Raw genomic sequence first — 17,943 nt, forward strand, 5'->3', positions numbered from 1 at the left:
CTCTCCACCTTGGACACCAAGGAATGTCCCTGAGCCTTTTGCTGTAAGGATGCTTTTCCTTGGTCCATAGATAGAAAGAGTTATCCATGGGTGCTGCGCAGCTGAGCTGTGCTGGTGCACGCTCCTGGTTTTGATGGTCTTTGCCTTTCCTGTGCAGTTTTCAACGTGGGCGAGTATCGCCGTGAGGCAGTAAAGCATTACAGCTCCTATGACTTCTTCCGCCCCGACAACGAGGAGGCCATGAAAGTCCGGAGGTAAGTGTGGGACCTGTATCCCAAACAGGGTGCCGGAGCTAACGGTTAGCATCCGGGTTACCCTGCTTGTTGTGGGGTGCCAGAAGGGCTGGGCTGGAGCTAGAGATCTTCCTGCACGTGCGAGGATCATCTTTAGGTGATTTAGAGGTGGCAAGAGCTGAAAATTTGGAGCTGTTGAGGTTTGGTGGTTTGGGGTCCACAAAGCAGCCTCCATCATGGGTACTCTGAGGTCACCTTCAGGCTCACCATGAGGTCCGCAGCAATGTTTGGCCTTTACTTCTTTATCTGCACTGCAGAGCATCTTGGTGCTCAGTCTTTCAGTAGGTTGAGCCTCAGATGCCCCTGTGAGGGGGACAATGGGGCCAGGTTTGGGGTCACTCACCACCTTTGTGGGGGTCTGTGTGCCACTTGTTGTGAGGACATCAGGACCACAGGGCTCTCATCTCTCTTGCAGGCAGTGTGCCCTGGCTGCCCTGAGGGATGTCAAGCAGTACCTGACAGAGGAGGCTGGCCAGATCGCGGTAAGAGATGCCCTCTGTGGTAGCTGGCAATAGTCCTGGTCCCAAAGGTGCAGCTCACCCAGTGCAGCTCAGGGCAAATCACCTGTGGGAAAAGGGGCTGCTTGCTCACCCCAGGGCTTGTCTGGTGCTGACATCCCCATGCTGCATCATTGGCCCTGATCTTGCACAGAAATGGGGAAATCAGGACTTTGCAGGCTTGCCAAAATCAGAGTTGGGGATGAACAATCCCGTCCTGCTCTGTGGCTGTGCTTCCTTTGTTTGCTAACCCGTACTTTGAGATCCTCTGGGCAATCTGCATCCTCCCCACTGTCAGCTGGTGTGTTTCGCATTTAAAATGTGATGAGGAAGCTGTGACTCTTATGTAAGCTGAGAAAGCTTTTTTCTTTCTTAACTTCTCTCTCATACATCCTATAAAATATTTCTTGCTCCCAAACCCCAGCACTTCATCAGTAAATGCTCTGAGGTCTTTCCTCCATCTCTCAGGCTATTTTACTGAGTCTGTTGCTTGTCCCTATTTTTTCCTAAAAGTTCCCTGAAATTAGGCAGCTGGGAAATGAGAAAGGATGTTACAAAATGTCCTCCATGAGAGAGAAAAGTGTGTGGCTTTTCTGAAATCTCCACTACTTCCCCTGGTTTTACGTTGAGGAAGGGTTCGGTGAGAAACCAGACATCCGTGTTGATAACCAACATTTTTCTTTAAAGGTTTTTGATGCCACCAATACCACACGGGAGAGAAGAGGGATGATCCTAAACTTTGCCAAAGAAAATGGGTTCAAGGTTGGTACCATCAGGCTGCTGCCTATGTTTCATAGTTCACAATAGTGAAAAAGTAGACATAAAGAATATATTAGTGTTGTCCTGAAGATGCTCCAGTGTAAGGGATTTCACTGCTGGATTGATCAACGGTGTGTGAACCCTTCCTGGTCCTGGAGAAAAGATGGCATTGGGGTGGAGGGAGTGAAGCTGGGAAGGAGGCTAGGTTGAACAAGAGCTGGTTGAATGTCCTAAACATAATTGCTGGTCTTCAGCTGAGCTTTGCTTTGCCTTGCAGGTGTTCTTCATTGAGTCTGTCTGCAATGATCCCACGGTGGTTGCCACCAATGTTATGGTAAGCATGGAAGCAGCTTGTTTTGTTTTCCCTCGTGTAGGATTTTCCACCTGTGCCCAACTGGGTTCTTATCAGAAGACATCTGACATCGTGCCAGACTCAGTTGAGGGTTAGGAGTTTTTTAATCTTTTTATGACATATTTGTCCTGGGATGATAAAGGAGCCTTTCCAGGGCTGCCTGGAGGTAGTTAAAAGTTGTGGTGGCCTGTCCCCAGCTCCCTTCTGCTCTGTCTGCATGGCTGTTAATGTTTAACTTGTTATCAAGGAGGGATGTGTATTTAGGCTGCTTTGGTGACCCCCAAAGTCCCTCTTTTTGGAAGTGATGGGTGTGGTTAAGTGTTTAAATCCCATCACAGAGCAGTCAGACTTGGTGTCTTCAGCCACATGCAGCTTTACAGAGTCTATTGAGGTCTGCTTTGAGAAGAATAGCAGCTCAACTTGGAGGTTTCTTGCCACTAGCTGAGATCTTGGCTGGGGGAGCAGCATAAAAATTTGCTTACTGGCTCCTTTGGGAGCTGCTGGATCTCTGGTTTCCCATGAGCAGAAATGCTTCTTTGCCATTTAGGCTTCCTTGGACAGGTGGATGCTACTTGGTTTACCTAGATAGGATACTTCCATTGACATTAATCATTTCCTCCCCTGGGCTGTGCTCCAGCCTTGTCTCCAGCTGTAGGTTTGCACTTTGCCAGTTGTCTTAAAGCATCTGGGAATGTGTCATGGGATATCCAAAGTCTGAGAGAGGCTTTTCCTTGGGTTTAGTTCTGCCCCCAGGACTGGCTGCACAATGGGCACCAGGGTGTAGGGGCCAGCACTCGGCATCTGCTCCTGCTGGGAGCTGCTGCCCTGTGGCTCGTTGGGTGGTTGCACACTGCCTTTTCCCTGACACTGCTAAAATGTTCAGTTTAGTTCTTTTTTTATTATGATTCCTTTGCAACACCCTGAAGCTGTATTTTTGCAGGATTTAATCCCTCCCTTTGGAAACTAGTTCTTGAAGGGCGGAAAAAAAATGAACTACTATCTCAGTGTAGATTTTTGCTCTATGGGGTGTTTGTGGATGAATAGTGCTTTTCGTGCTGGGATCAGTGCAGAAAATAGCTGTGAGCCTGGGGTGCTGTTGCTCACATTTCTTGGCTGTTATCCTGTTGGTTTCAGTGTTGCTTGGGAGGTTACTGATGTGTAATGCAGCTGCTCAAACCCAAATCTTCAGGAAGGACAACCTGTTAGAGTAGCTCAGGCGGAACTCTGTGTGAGTTCTGGATATTCCTGTGGCCCACTTTGGGTCTCGTTCACTTCTTTTCTTTCTTATAGTAAGTGACGGCTGTGAAAATGTCTCAGTCAATAGCTGGATCTTGGCAGGGCTTTGAGATTATCACAGTCTGACTGTTGGATCCCTGCTGCACCCACAGCCCCAGATGGGCAGCAGCCTTCCTTACCTGCCTGGAAAGCTTCCTAACCACTCCTTTCGGTGTGTTTTCTCCCCTGCTGCAGGAAGTAAAATTGTCCAGCCCTGATTACCGGGACTGTAATTCGACCGATGCCATGGAGGACTTTATGAAGAGAATCAATTGTTACCAGGCCAGCTACCAGCCACTTGACCCTGATGACTATGACCGGTAAGAAACTTCCTGACCTCGGATTGGGCTGGCTTTGAATGCCTTTTGTCTTCCTGGAGAGGAGTAATGAAGTATGGGGTTGTATTTCACTTTGTGTTCAAGTACGTGACCATGCTGGAGTAACATATGGCCAAGCCTTGCTGTAAATTCAGGTCTCTTCCTTGAATACTCGATACTGTTTTCTCCATCCCTCTGCCAGGGAGCTGGGCAGCGAAACCTTCCCAGGCTCTTGTGGGTCCACATGTGCTGGTTTCTGGCGTGTTTTTTCACAGTCCCAGTTAAAGGAAGGGATTGCTTAGACAGACTCAAGGTTGAGCAAGCCCTGTGGTTTCCACCTTTGCTGTCCTGCATGACCGTGTGGGCTGCAACGTGTTGCCTCCCAGCCTCTCCACTGCTCACAAATACATCTGTGTGTGCCCTGCACAGATAATCCTGGGCCAGCTGAGTGCTGTCCTGGGGTGGAACGTGCCCCCTGCAAGGTTTAATCCTCTTACTGCTGCAGGGAGGAAGGGCGATTACACTGGTGTTACTTAGCTCTCCGTGAATTGCCGTTGCCTATCGGCTTCCTGTTGAAAATAGCCTGCAGGAAATCCTTTTAGCTGGGTGATTATATTGACTGAGATACCTCACCAGGCTGTTCTGTGGGGGTGGTGTGTTTTTCTGCTTTCCCTGTTGGCATCCCCCTCATCCTTGTTGTGCTTTCCCTAGGGAGCTTTCTCTCATCAAAGTCATCGACGTTGGTCGGCGGTTCCTGGTCAACAGGGTCCAGGATCACATCCAGAGCAGGATCGTTTACTACCTGATGAACATCCATGTCCAGCCCCGCACCATTTACCTGTGTCGGCACGGCGAAAGCGAGTTCAACCTCAAGGGGAAGATTGGAGGCGACTCGGGCCTCTCCAACAGGGGCAAGAAGGTAAGGGAAAGGAATATTCCCCTGTGGCTCTGCAGGTGATGTGGCTGTAGGAGACGCTGTGTTGTATATTTGGTGCCACCTTGGGTACTTAGATCCATCTATAGGGCTGGTTAAATTTGGGCTTGAGCGTGGCTTGAAACAAGACTGTAGCCACTGGAGTTGCATGCTGTTATTTGATAGAGGCTGGTCTGCAAATGTCTCTAGGAGAGAATATCTTCATTGCTTGGGTGGGTTCAGCCCTAACACAGGCAGGGTGGGATGTAGAAGGACTGCTGCCACCCTTCAGTTGAGCTAGTCAACTCCAAGGGTGCCTTCAGTTCTCTCACTGATTCTTCATGGATGTGGTCAAGAGAGCTGCTCTAGGAAGGGTTAATAGCTATTTTGGCTTGCCATCACCATTTTGAAGTCCAAATCAAGTCAGCTAAGGTGTGACTATTATCAAGGACTACAGAATACATCCAGTTAGCTCTCTGACAAATAAACTGCTGTGGTTAAGGATGGTCTGGGATCTTTCACATCATAGGAGAGGCCAGGTTGTCATGGGGCTTCTTGGATGCTGCTCCTTAATTATATTAGTTTGCAGCTCCTGCCATTCTTTGTCTGCATGCCCCTTGTAGCTTTTGGGAATAAATGGTGTGTGAGGCTGCTCTTCACCTTAGAGCAAAAGGCCAATACATCTGCCTACAGAAGGCAAAAGAGGTCCTGGGGAAGACTTACTGGGAAGCAGGGAGGAAGGCCCATCGGGAAGCTGTGGATCAGGAGTCAACCTCTTCTTTGTGTCCTACAGTTTGCGCTGGCACTGAACAAGTTTGTTGAGGAGCAGAACCTAAAGGACCTCAAAGTCTGGACCAGCCAACTAAAGAGAACAATCCAAACAGCAGAAGCACTCCAGCTGCCCTATGAGCAGTGGAAGGCACTCAACGAAATAGATGCTGTAAGTACCTTTGGTTGCAGTAGGGAAGGCTGGATTGTGGTGATCGTGGGTTGGCAAGAGGGGGAGATAGCTCTGGCCTTTTCTTAATCTTGTATAGATCTCACCTTTTATGGGGAAATTTTCCTTCTGAGGGGGGGAATAGTATTTTTCCTGCTCTAGTACTCACAACTTGGCATTGAAATTGTACAATATGCAGAACCTTCAGGATTTTGGCTTGAATAAGTAGGTTAAGATGACATTTGCTTGGACCTGCCCTCTATCTGATCTCTCCAAGGATTAAAGACAAATGCCTTGGAGAAGGGTTTGTGTCTTAGGTGTGCTGATGCTTTTTGATTTCAGCATGGCCCGTAACCTCTTGGCTGTCCTGTTCTTGCAGGGTGTGTGTGAAGAAATGACCTATGAAGAAATCAGGGACCAGCATCCAGAGGAATTTGCTTTACGTGACCAGGATAAATATTACTACCGCTATCCTTCTGGAGAGGTAGGCCTGCAAGGAGACCTCCAGAGATGTGGCTGTTATTTGAGCATGGCCTATTTGTTTTCATGCTACTTGGGCATAGAAGACAGGAGAGTAGAGGAGAAAGCAGATGCTCCAGGAAGCAAGAATTAAGAAAGGGTCGGGGCTCCTGTTTAACTTTTGCTTTTAGCTCTTGTAATATGGTATATGGAGATCTCATTAAGAAGCACAACACTTAACAAACAGGCTAAATGACTTCATAGTCAATTATTTGGGAAAGTCCAAAGGCCTCCTAGTCTAGCCTGCGTCACTAGGTCCACTCAGTCTTGTGGTGCCAAGGTTTTTGCCTTTCTTTCACTTCCAAATTAGTAATTTCAGCCCCTGCTGTCTGCGTCACTTGCTGAGGGCTGATGTTGATATCTTTGTTTGCTCCTGGCATGGGGAACATGACCTGTTTTCAAGGTGTGACACACTGAGGTGGGAATTGACGTCAGTCTTCGGTGATGCTTTAGGTTGTGAACTGGGCTTTTTTAGCACCAAATTAAGCCACGTGCATTTACATTTGGGAAATGTAAATGTTTGGAGACATACTAATGCCTGCATGCCTAACAAAAGAATGTCAGGGAATGGCTGGCATTGACTCTAAGTGTCTGGGGTTCCTTCTGGGTGCCTGTCGTGGTTCTTTATGAAACCCTTCAAAACCCTGGCTGTTGGTTTAGTTTAGTCAGAAGCATGAAAATAATAGATGAACCAAGACAATGCCCATTGTTCTTTGTAAGGTCTTTGTTTTCCTGGCTCTACGCTTATCTCCCTGCCCTTCTTCTGTCCCAGTCCTACCAAGATCTGGTGCAGCGCCTAGAGCCAGTCATCATGGAGCTGGAGAGACAAGAGAACGTCCTCGTGATCTGTCACCAGGCGGTCATGCGCTGTCTCCTTGCTTACTTCTTGGACAAAAGTGCAGGTGAGCTCTGTGACCCTGGGCTGGGGGCGGGGGTTGATCCTGCTGCAGGAGGGATGACAGATGGAGCTCTGAAGAGATGAAATAGGGGTTCCTGTCCATGCAGGGACTGGAGAACGCATTCCTTTAGTATGGGATGGCTTTTAGGTGTTGAGGAAGATTTCCAAACCTGCTTTTGGAGAGGGGATGGGGTAACTCTCTTGCTTTGCTTTCTCTGCAGACGAAATGCCCTACCTGAAGTGTCCTCTTCACACAGTATTGAAGCTGACCCCAGTGGCCTACGGTAAGTGTGGCGTTTCTCCTTGATGTGCCTGGGTGTTTGACTTGTGCCTCCTTTGGGAGGTGGGCAGGGCTCTGGGATGGAGCATCCTGCACCTCTTGGCTTTTCTGACAGCCTCTCCATTTCCCTGTGCTCCCTTCTGCAGGCTGCCGGGTGGAATCCATCTCTCTGAACATCGAAGCTGTTAACACCCACAGGGAGCGGCCAGAGGTGAGTGTTGCTCTTCCTCAGCCATTCCCTGGTGTCCCCCTTTTCCCTATAGTCACCTGGCAGTGAGGATGCCTGGGGTGGGCATGGGGAGATAACTGCTCAGCCAGGTGCTTGGAAGTGCCCCTGGAGCATCACAGGGGTTCTTGCTCTGCAAAGATTTGGCCAATCAAGGGTTTTCCAAAGGAAAATGACTTGCATGTGCCTGCTTCCCAGTGTGTTTGCTCAGATGAAAGCTCACCCAGGGGTGGGTCCTTCCTGGGCTCTGACTTTCGCCTTTACAATCATCTGCTTGCCCAAAGAGGGAATGGAGCACTGGATGGAGAAGGTGGCTTCTCCGAGGTGTCCTAACTGGCTGGCAGAGCCCAAGCTCAGTGGCTTGTCCAACATCTCCATCCTCTGTGGTTTTTCCTGGCATGCCCACAGCTCTGTGTGGCTACCAGAGTGCTGTTCTGTAGGGTGCTGGGGGAAAAGACCCCTTGCATGGAGGAAAAATCCCATAAGGTCTGGTCTGGGGTGCTCCATGAGGAGCTCGGAGGCCAGAGCAAGGGGATGCCAGCCCGGCGTCAGGGCTGGACAGCTCCCCAAAGGGGACCCCGTGTCCAACTTCCCAACTTGCATGTAGCAGTGATGGGTCCCAGCTAGTGGTGGGATGGTCAGATCCATCCCCTTTCAGGACACATCTTCAGGGGTGAATCCAATCCTTCCCTGTGGTGTGTCAGGGCCGTTGATGCCCTTGTCCATCACCGTGGCTGGGGGGCTGCGTGGCGCGGTGGGGACAGAGTGAGGCACATGCAAAGCGCTTGGGTTCCTCTGCTCGGCTGTGTGGGCGCTGCCCCTCCATCCCACCTGGCTTGTGTTGGAGCTTGGTGCTGACCCTCGCTGGCTGCTCTGTGCGATTTCCCCAGTCTTTCTTATCAGCCCGGGCTCGCTCTTCTTTCCTCTTCTTGCTTTCGTGCCCTGGGGCAGAGGGGCTGCCTTTGAGGAGCAGACCGATGGGCAGGTCTCTGGCGTGCGAAATGGTGGCTGTTGATTACTGCTGTGCTTTGTAGTAATACCTATTTACCTTTTTTTGTGATCAAAGGCTCAGGTGAGGAGAAATTCTGTCTCACTTCTGAGTGCAGGGCCTTTTTTCCTCCCCTTCTTGGGAAATCACACTGCACTCTTGAACGTTTTGCATCAGTTTCCTTTTTTTCGGTGTCCAGAACCTTTCAATGCATCCAACTAATCCTTTGCACGTTGACAGCAATTGTGGGGGAAAAGCAGAGGCTGCTTTAAGAAAAAAAACAAAAACAACCTGCTTCTTTTTTCTTTATAACTGTCGCCTTCTTCCCTTTTTTATTTTACTTTATTTTTATTTACTTTTTTTTCTTTTTCTCACTCTAATTTAGGAAGCAAAGAAGGGACCTAACCCGCTCATGAGACGTAATAGCGTTACCCCTCTAGCAAGCCCAGAGCCCACCAAAAAACCTCGCATCAACAGCTTTGAGGAGCATGTGGCTGTTTCTTCCGCCCTGCCAGGCTGTGTTCCTCAGGAAGTGCCCACGCAGCTGCCGGGACAAGTTAGTTAAACTCTTTTTTGTTTTGTTTTTGTTGTTGTTCTCGTTGTTTATTGTTTGTTGTCCTCCTCCTGTTGCTCCTGAAGCTGAGGAACGGCTTGCACTTGTCGCATCCTGTGCTGCTGTCTCTGAGATGCTCTCTCCCCGCTTCTCCTGTGGCTGCTGTCCTCCTGCATTGCGTTGGTTTCAGGAGCACCCGGTGAAGGGTGGCTGTCAGCCCTCTAGTGGGTTTTGAGAGCGTCGGAAAGCCCCAAAGCTCTGGGCCGAATCGAGCAACTATGTTAATTTAGGAATTGCCTTCACGTCCCCTGTTTGACATCGCTGTGTCACAGGATAACGGTTGAGGTTGGAAGGGACTTCTGGGGGTCATCTGGTCCAGGTCCTGCTCAGGCTGAGCAAAATAGAGCAGGTTGCCCAGGACTATGTCCGGATGGGAGCCAGTTCTCTAGACCAAATGGCTCGTGCCTTCCTCCAGGATGCACTCAGCTCCACTGTAGACCTGGGCATTGCGATAAGGCCAGGATTCTTGGGCTTCCTTGAAGATGCTACGAGGACCCTTCTTTGCCTGCGGGTCTTTCTTCCTTCCCAGAGCAATAGGCAAAACAGACCGAAAACGAGTAGAAGCCTCTTTGATGCACGAGGCATGGTGAACCCAGTTGCCTTGTGCAGCCCTGGGTGAAAACCTGTTTTTTTGTTGTTTTTTTTTTGCTGCCCCCCTGCTTATGTGTTCTCTCTCCTCTTACCCACCCGTGAAAGGATGAAGAGAGACTTTTCTTGGCGCATGCTTCTCCAGGAGCAAAAGCCTTTGGTTATGGAGCTGGGGTGCTACCAGAGACGCTCATGAGCCCCTTTGCCGTGCTGCCTGTCCCCCTGGCTCCTTGTTGGCTCTCGCTGCCTGCTTTTCGTGTTGCCTGGTGTCTGCTCACACCAAGTGGGATTAGGAAGGGTGCCGTGCTCCAACCACCGCTCTGCTTTGCACAAACCTTGCCGCCCCGGCTGGCTCCTCCATCTCTTGGGGCTCTGTTTGGGCTGGCTGAGTCTTGCGACAAACCCTCCTTTGCTTTGGGGTTTGGAAGTGCTTGGGTGCCCCTCGCTGCCACCTGCTGCCCCCTGCCCTGTCTCCTGCGGCGTTACTGACACCTCTCTTTCCATTTTCTCTCTCTTTCTCTCTCTACAGCCTTTACTAGGAAAGGCATGCCTGTAAGTACCTTCTTGCGTCTTATTTCCCTTCCTACCCTCTTCCTGTGTTTTCTTGCCAGTGGTTATTTTGTTGTTGCTGTGAAACCCGGCTGGGACATGGTTTTCTTGGAGTTGATATTCCTGGGTCTGAGTGTGGGATTTGGGTGCGTCTTGGGAGTGATAAAGAGGGGGCTGTGGGGGCTGCTTTGTCCAAACCACAAGTATCCTACCTTGATAAAATGCCCCAATTTGGTTGGGAAACAAAGCGAATTGTCACTTGCAGATGCTGCCTAAATTCCTGCCTCCTCCCTGAATAGTCACTGGATGGGAGATGCCGTTGGGTTTTCCTGGAGTTCTCTGTGGCAGCGCTTTGTAATGTAGGTGATAGACCCAGGTGGTCTGTCCTTCCTGGGGGCTGAGTTGTGTCTGTGAGTGATGGCACGAGAGAGATTCCTGGGGAAGGCTCTGACCTCAGCTCCCTGCAGGCTTTTATCACCTGCATGGGAGCAGGGACATATTTTGGGGAGCTGGGCTGACCCTGGGTCCTGGCATCTGTAGTTCTGCCAACCTGGATGTTGGGAACAGTCAGCCCAGACATCTTGGGCAGAGTAGACACAAGGATGCGCTCCTCATCTGGCTCTATTAAGAAGGCAAGATGCCTTCGACATAAAATGCTCTGATTAGGATTAATTGAGGCTTTGACACTTAAACTCAGTGCTGTTAGATCCTTGTGTGCTAGGGACAAGATAGCTTCTGGTTATATCCAAAGCATTTGGACTCATTTCATGATATTGCTGAGTTAAGAGAGCATCAGCCACTGAAAAATGTGCTCAAATGTCTTCCCAAAGACCAGGGAGATGCTGAGGCTGGCATAGTGCCCAGGGGTCTCTTTGTCATCTATGGTTTAGATCAGCCTATGTGCATCCTTGTCCTGGTTCATTTTGTGGGCTGAAGATGAAGGAATTTGCTATAAACTGGTGCTGCTTTTGTGTAACTGGCGAACCTCGTGTTTCTTCCCTTTTCCCCAAAAATGATGTTAGAAAAGTCAGACTTGGCTTTGCTGATGGGTGTGTTGGGGAAGAGCATGCTGATGCTCCTGGGTGAATGTGGAGGTTGGGTTGCTCAGCATGGCCTGCATGCCCATGCTCCTTGCTGCTCATAGGCACAGAAGCCCCCGATGAAGTGCCTGGTCCTCCTGGGGGTTGCTTGCAAATTGGCTTTGTTTTTGTCCATCCCTCCATCCACCTTTTTCTCCATCCATGTTGCAATAGTAAAAGCACTGCATGCCTTGGTGCCAGCTGGGACATCAAAAACATGAGTCAGGGGACAGCTGCTTTGGGTTGTGCTAGACCCTGAGCTCAGCTGGAGCAGGTGTGATGGTTTACCCATCCCAGGTGGGTTGGGAGCAGCAAGGTTAAAATCTCCAGCCTTCCTCCACCTATGGCTTCCTCCAGGGAGCCTTCCTCCACCTATGTGTGGGGCTAAAGGGTTGGTTTCAAGGGAGCCTGGAAGACCCCGTAGACCAAAGGCTTGGTGGCACCATCACTGCTGTCACCTTGTATGGCTGTCCTGTCCCTGACCATGTCCCCCTACAGCCTGTATGGAGTCAGGGGAGGTGGAGGTTACCTCCTTTCCCAGTTTGTGCTGCTTGGAGGCACTTGGCAGTGGGTGCTCTGTTGCATTGACCATCACTAGTGGGGGCTTGTTGCTATCCAGAAGAACCAGGGGACACCTGTAGAGGCCAAGGGTACAGCTGCATGCCTCCTGACCATGGGGTTGAGCTGGTTTGGGTTTACAGGACTAACTACTGTGTTTTCTTTTCCTTCTGCTTGGTTTGTGATCCAAGTTGCACTTCGTAATGACAACCCAATTTAAAGTCTCTCCTCTCCCCTCCCTTCTTCTCCCCTTCACTTTTCATGCTTAAAGACGACCCGTTTGTCACTTTCTCAAAGTTTTCTCTTTACTAATATTTCCAAGGTAAATGGCTGTTGGGTGCATGTGGCTTTTCCTAACCCTCACCCTGTCTCCTTAGATAATGCATAACCAGCTTGTCCACTCTGTGGCCAGGCTACGAGGTAGTCGCTGGTGCTTGTAAGAGGCAGTTTAGGTAGTAAAATACTAAAAATGCTAAGAAACCTTCCTAGCTGTTTCCTAATCCCTTCCCCTCTGACCTTTTGTGTAGTTCTGTGAACTGGGAAACGTCTTTGTGGTGGTGGTCATCTCTTTAGGTGTCTCCTCTGTTGGATGCTCTCCTCCAGGGGCTGATGTTTTGCTGGGTGTCTCTGGGTTTGTGGTGGTGGCAGCAGGGCTGTGCTTGAGGCAGCTCTGGGGCCTGCAGGATGTCACGGGTGAACGTTGCTCCAGCCATTCCACCACTGGTGATGGCTGGTGGCCATGCCAACTCCTTGGCAGTGTTGCTGCTCTGTCCTGAGCTGCCTTTTTTGGGGTGGTGCTGAGGATGGTCAAACGGTGGCCTCCACACACCAGGTTGGGGGGACGCTGCCCAGCCCCAAGGGAAATTGGAGAGATGCCTACTGGGGCTCCTGCAAGGATTGTTGTGTCCTGTCTTTGTCTTGCATGGACCAAAGAGTGGCTCCAGGCTTAGCTCAGTTTTTAGGGGTATCTTTGGCAGGTTCCCACCCTGCAGATAATAAAGCTGGTTGACGCTCAAGGAAGGGATGCAGGTAGTGAGGCGGTACGTCTCCTCCCCAACCCTCTCCTTGGGTGGATGGTGTTCTCTCCCTCCATGGTGGATGCTTTCGTAGTGCCCCATGTTGTGGCTTTGTTACTGCCTCTGTCAATGTGCACGTAGAAGATGCTGGCTGGGGTGAGGTCTGGTCCCAGCATGACCCCAACCGTGCTCCTTCCCCTCTCGTTGCAGAACATGAACAACTCGCAGAAGCCATCATGACTCTGTCGGCGCTGTCGCAAGGCCACCAGCGACGCCAGCTCCCATCCCATCGTCATTTCTTGAAGCTTGCTTATTAAACCGGTCTCCTCCGTTTGCGGCAAGGTCGACCCTCGGCTGTTTCTATCCACGCCCGTTCATCTGCAAACTGCTCTGCCAAAGGGGGGAGAGAGGCGGGAGAGCGAAGGAGAGGAGGGAGACGAGCTCCCGGGTTCACCAGGTCTCCAGGCTTGCAGCATTGCTCTCCTCTCCGGCGTCCTGCTAGAGCGTAGCAAGCTGTAAAGTGCTTCTAGCGCGCAGAAGTCTTCAAGTTTAATTTTACTCTGTAAGCGGTTTTGATCTCCTTTTGTATAGCTGATTGGTACCCGTCTGTCTCGGGGTGGAGTGTATATATGTGAATGGTGCGGGGTTAGTGGAGAAACGGGGGGAAGAGGGGTGGGGGGAATGAAGGGGGTTTTGTTTTTATTATTATTATTATTACTAATTATTTGGCAAGGAAGCCCCTAACACGCTGTGCTGCAGTCCTTGACCCGCACCAGCTACAGCCCGCCGCACACCTCGTTGAGGTGCACAAGAACTGCTGGCTTTAACCGAAAAATAACAGCAAAAATTATATATATAAAGCCCCATGTGTCAACTGATATACCTTGGAGGGGTTTGCAGAGAATATAAATCTGCTGAAACTGGCCATGAGCTGCTTGTAGCGTAGAGGGGGAACCACACTGATGGTGGCTTGGGCAGACCCCAGCCCCTAGGGCTGCTCCAAGTTCAGGTGTTTTGATTTTTTTTTTTTTTTTGGCAAGGGGACTGAGTGCCAGTTGAGGTGATGTGCTGGTAATTGGCCTTCCCTTTCCTCTGCCTTGAAGGAAAGAGATGTAGGGGGTGAGAATGCCTGCAGTGCTGCAGGAGGTAGGTGGCCGGGCTGAGCTGGACGTGTCGTGCAGGCGAGTAGGTCTCTTGGATGGAGGTGGCCAGGGGTCTGGCCAGCTCCTAGGAGTCCCTGTGTGTCTGCAAAAAGCCACAAGAAGAGATATTTTGTCTTTTTTTATTAATCTATAATCTATATACATGCACACGCGTGTGTGTGTAGGTATATGTATATATAGAAACCGCTTGGTTTTTGCACTTTATTTGTGGCAGGAGCTAACTATTTTATTTCTTTTATTATTATTTTTTTAAGCTGTGCCTCTTAACAGGGGAAGCCTGAATGCAGGCAACTTTTTTTTCTTCTTTTTGCGTGCTGGGAAGCTGGGACTACACAAAAGCAGTAGTTATGGCTTCTGAGGTGTGTGTGCGTGCAGGGGAAAACAGGGCAAGGTCCTGGCTTGGGTTCCTTCAGCCCTTCAAACCACCTTCCTGGTGGCTTGAGATACAAGAACCCTTGGCAGCCCAGCCTAGGCTGCGAGCCAGCAGTTAAAGGACAACTTAACCACTATTGCTTTGTGCAAAAATCTGTGGTTCCTTGCCCTGTCCTATGTATTGCATTTTCTTCATCCCTGTCTTGTGCTTTTTCCCTGCACGAGTGAGCTGGAGGCAGGAGGTGAAAGTGGTCAAGTCCTCCTGCATCCCCTTTTTTGGGGGGGACTGGAGATGGGCAGCCTTTTGGTTTTACCCCTCCTTTGGCTTCCTCCTCTCCCCTGGGTAGGAAACAATATCCCTGCAGACAGGAGCAGAGAGTTTTTGGGGAAAGTGATTTTCTTTTTTATTTTTTGATAATTTTTTTTTGGGGGGGGGGGGGGGGGAGGAGGTTGGTCTGTTTGTCCTTTGGGAAAAGGCGAACCGCAGTGCCTAGCACTTCCGTCTCATGCAGCAAAAACCATGTTGCATGGGCTCAACAGCAGGATGGGTTTGGGACCATGCTTAGTCCCTATCCAACCCCAGGAGCCAATCCTGGCGGTGCCCTGCCTGCATGCGTGTGTCCATATGTGTATATTCCTGTACAGATGAAACAAAAACACTTCCACCTCTTTTTTTTTCTTAACTGCAATAAAGCAGAGTCCTGCGTGCATGTGCGGTTGACGTCTGCCCTTTCGGTTTCCCTGACTTTGAGAGAGACGAGTGCCTGAGCAGGGCGGCTCGCTGGCCCTTGTAGCCCATTTCCTGGGGAGTTATCTTTCTCCTCCTGCTACCAAAAGATAAGCTGGCAAACGCAAACATGATGTCTGGCTGCCCCTGATCAATCCTGTAAGCGTGTAATTCTGCAGATGTTTTGGCATGTATTTGTGTGTGTGTACATATATAAATTTATATATATATTAAAAATCTGGGAAAAAAACACCCTTAAACTATTTCTTCCTCTGGAAATACTAAAAGTCTCAGTCCCACAAAAAGATAAAACCTGGTCATGTTTATTTTTCTTTTTTTTGGATGTATTTTCCTTTTTTTTTTTTTTGCCCCCATCAAGAGGGAGCAGCAGAGCGGTCCTCTCTTGCTTGGGGGTAGGTGGCAGGATGGTATCACCCCCATCCCATTGAATTTTGGCTAACAGAGCCAGGACCAGGCAGGGATGCTGCAGCCAAGAAAGGTGGCCAGAGGGGACTTGTCGAACCACACCAATAGTTCCACCCCCCCCTTTTTTTTGGTTTTGTTTTCCTTTGTGATACTTGAATTTATTTTTTTATGATTTTTTTTGATAGTGAAATGCTTTTTATTTATTTAATGTATACTGCAGAGCTTGGAGAGAAGGGTAGTTACTTGGGATTCTTTTTTTGTGTGTGTGCTATGTTAACTGTTCTGTATATACGTCTGGAATAATTGCCTGATACAAAGCTGTGCCAGCTTAAAAACAGGGTATGCCTTTCAGAAATTTGTATATTTTGCAGTTGCTGGACCAATAAAATATCTTGTTGAAATAAGGATGTGACCTGTCTCTTCCCTTGCTTTGGCATCATGCCCTGGGGCACCTCTCCTGCAGTGTGGGGGCCCTGGGGGGTGACCCTTGTGCAGCACCATCCTGCCTTGCACATATGGGGACTGCTCCAGCCCCATGCCTTATAAATCCCTCTTGGCCCTACAGGGGCTTCCTGAGAGTCAATAGGGAGAAACCATTTAGATCCCATACCCTGGCCTTTTATTCCAGCCCCGTTGCAGTAATTTTATGGCTTCTGTTATGGTTAATGAAAATCGTGAGTGGGGTTTAGGGTAGGATTCATCCAACCAAGTGCTGATACTACTGAAGTGTGCCCCAAGCTCTACCCACTGCATCCCTCATCCCTATTAAAAGGGAGTCCAAGGTGCTGTGCAGAGCTATGTCCTGCCTCAGTCTTTGCCTTGGCCTAGCCATTTATTCAAGCCAGGCGTGATTCTTGAAGCCAAATACCTGCTTGAAATGATTTGGTGTTAAAGGAAGCCATAGGGCTGGCCTAGATCTGCCCTCTGAGGTCTTGTCTGTCTTTGTCCCCAAGGCAGGAAAACACTAGATGTCACCTGCCAGTGAAGCTGTCAAATTCCATGTAAAGAGAACTTTTTTGTGTATGTTTTATTTACTTTTTTTTTTCCTGACTCCAAAGAAGAAGTGGGAGAGGACTCCCAGGGAGTCGTGTAGTTTGGATATAATGCTCCGGAGTGCATTTGGGTTGATTTTCCTTGTGTGGTCAAAGGCTCATAGTCCTTGGCGATGAAAGAAAAAAAATAAGGAAAACAAACACACCTGTAGGTTCAGACCATGGGGTGATGGGTGACCAACTGCAGCCCCTGCTCTCATCTTCCCTGGGGTTTCAGAGTAGGAGGAACCTTTGGGAACCAAGCCTTGCTGCAATGTGCAGGTACTGTCTGCCTTCTCCCCTTGGCCCCCCTGTTCTGTAGGATTTTAAGCTTGACTGAGACAGCTACAAAGCTTTTTCCTAGGTGTGTGTGTAGATAGGGGAAGTGCTGATGCTCATCCTTGCAAACATCCCAGCAGCACGGCACACCTGTGCTCACCAGGAAAGCCAGAAACCACAAGGCTTTTTTTTTTTTTACTGGCCTCCCCGGCCTAAGCAAGGACAAAACATTCCTGTCTTATTTCAGGGCAGGGAGCGTGGCCTTGCACCCGCCTTGTGCACAGACCCAAAGGGTACAGCAGGCTGAGGTTGTGTGTAGACACAACAGCAGTGCTGCTCCCCGCATCCCCGGGCGGGCAAGGGCTGTTGGAAGCCACAATAATCTTGTCCTTGTGGGGAGAAAAAGCTTTTGCCTCCCAGGGCACAGCTGTGGGCAGCATTTCCAAGGCTGTTCTGCAAGAAAAAGCTCCCCATAAAAAGCCTTTGTCCCTTTATCTGTGTACAGGGGCAGGATGGGGACCGTCTCGCACCACCTGTGCAGGGGCAGGGGGGCATGGTTCAGCACCATCCCTGCAGCATCCTTTTTTTTTTTTTTTTGCACAACCGCAGACGTTCCTTGAGGCAGGGCGGATTTAAAGGTCACTCCTGACAGCGGGAACATTGCCCTGCTCACAGCCGAGTCCTTGTCATTTCGCTGGGTTCCGTTTTCATTAAATTAAATAAATAAACCCCAAGCTCGCTGCCAGCAAACAAGCCCAGAGGGCTTGTGATTGCCATAAAAAAAAAAAAAGAAGCAGAGCAGTCACGCTGGCTGACTCAGCTCTGATTGATGGCTCAGGAATGCGTCTGATACGTGCGAGGGATTAAATAAACTGTGGGCAAACCTACACAATGCAGCACGCTGTATGCAACGCAGCCGGCACCCCGCTCACCTGCCTGCGGCTGGGGAGTGCCTGCCGCCGCGTCATGGGATCTGGGGGGGGTCGTTTTTATTTTCCACTGCAAGAAAAAAAAAATAAAAGGATTTTTTTTTTTTTTAGGGGGGAGGGTTGCTTTGCATGGAAACTGTTTGCTGATTGAGGGTTTTAATAGGGATTATTTAGCTTTGCAACAGTTCCAGGTAGCTAACTGCAGGTGTGCATGTTTTCTGCAATGGGATGGGATATGATGGGATGGGGGCAGCTCTGGGCTTGTCTCCCCAATCTCCCCAATCTTTGGGTGTGATGTAGCCCATCCCATGTGCAGCCAGGCTCAGCATGGGTCCAGGGGATGCCAGCTTGCTCTTGGC

The 17,943-nt window shown here is 49.8% G+C and overlaps 1 protein-coding gene across 6 annotated transcripts in view; it reads left to right on the plus strand.

Moving 5' to 3' along the window:
* The window catches only part of PFKFB3 (6-phosphofructo-2-kinase/fructose-2,6-biphosphatase 3), a 40,046-nt gene extending 24,297 nt beyond the window's left edge, over positions 1-15,749 (plus strand). Inside the window, exons 4-17 of one of the 6 annotated variants that reach the window (XM_080577382.1) lie at positions 158-254; positions 709-775; positions 1,478-1,552; positions 1,827-1,883; positions 3,372-3,496; positions 4,205-4,412; positions 5,200-5,346; positions 5,723-5,827; positions 6,635-6,764; positions 6,982-7,044; positions 7,187-7,251; positions 8,640-8,810; positions 9,985-10,007; positions 12,868-15,749. In XM_080577382.1, coding sequence (XP_080433508.1) covers positions 158-254; positions 709-775; positions 1,478-1,552; positions 1,827-1,883; positions 3,372-3,496; positions 4,205-4,412; positions 5,200-5,346; positions 5,723-5,827; positions 6,635-6,764; positions 6,982-7,044; positions 7,187-7,251; positions 8,640-8,810; positions 9,985-10,007; positions 12,868-12,874 — 1,340 coding nt within the window. In that variant the 3' untranslated portion in view covers positions 12,875-15,749. Of the gene's footprint in view, positions 1-157; positions 255-708; positions 776-1,477; positions 1,553-1,826; positions 1,884-3,371; positions 3,497-4,204; positions 4,413-5,199; positions 5,347-5,722; positions 5,828-6,634; positions 6,765-6,981; positions 7,045-7,186; positions 7,252-8,639; positions 8,811-9,984; positions 10,008-10,269; positions 10,927-11,912; positions 12,845-12,867 lie in introns of those variants that run through there. The other 5 variants (XM_080577379.1, XM_080577380.1, XM_080577384.1 and 2 more) reach the window with 5 other exon arrangements.
* Positions 15,750-17,943: the final 2,194 nt, after the last annotated feature.

Source organism: Anser brachyrhynchus (genome assembly GCF_964034855.1).
Source record: "Anser brachyrhynchus genome assembly, chromosome: 1".
NCBI classification, from domain to species: domain Eukaryota; kingdom Metazoa; phylum Chordata; class Aves; order Anseriformes; family Anatidae; genus Anser; species Anser brachyrhynchus.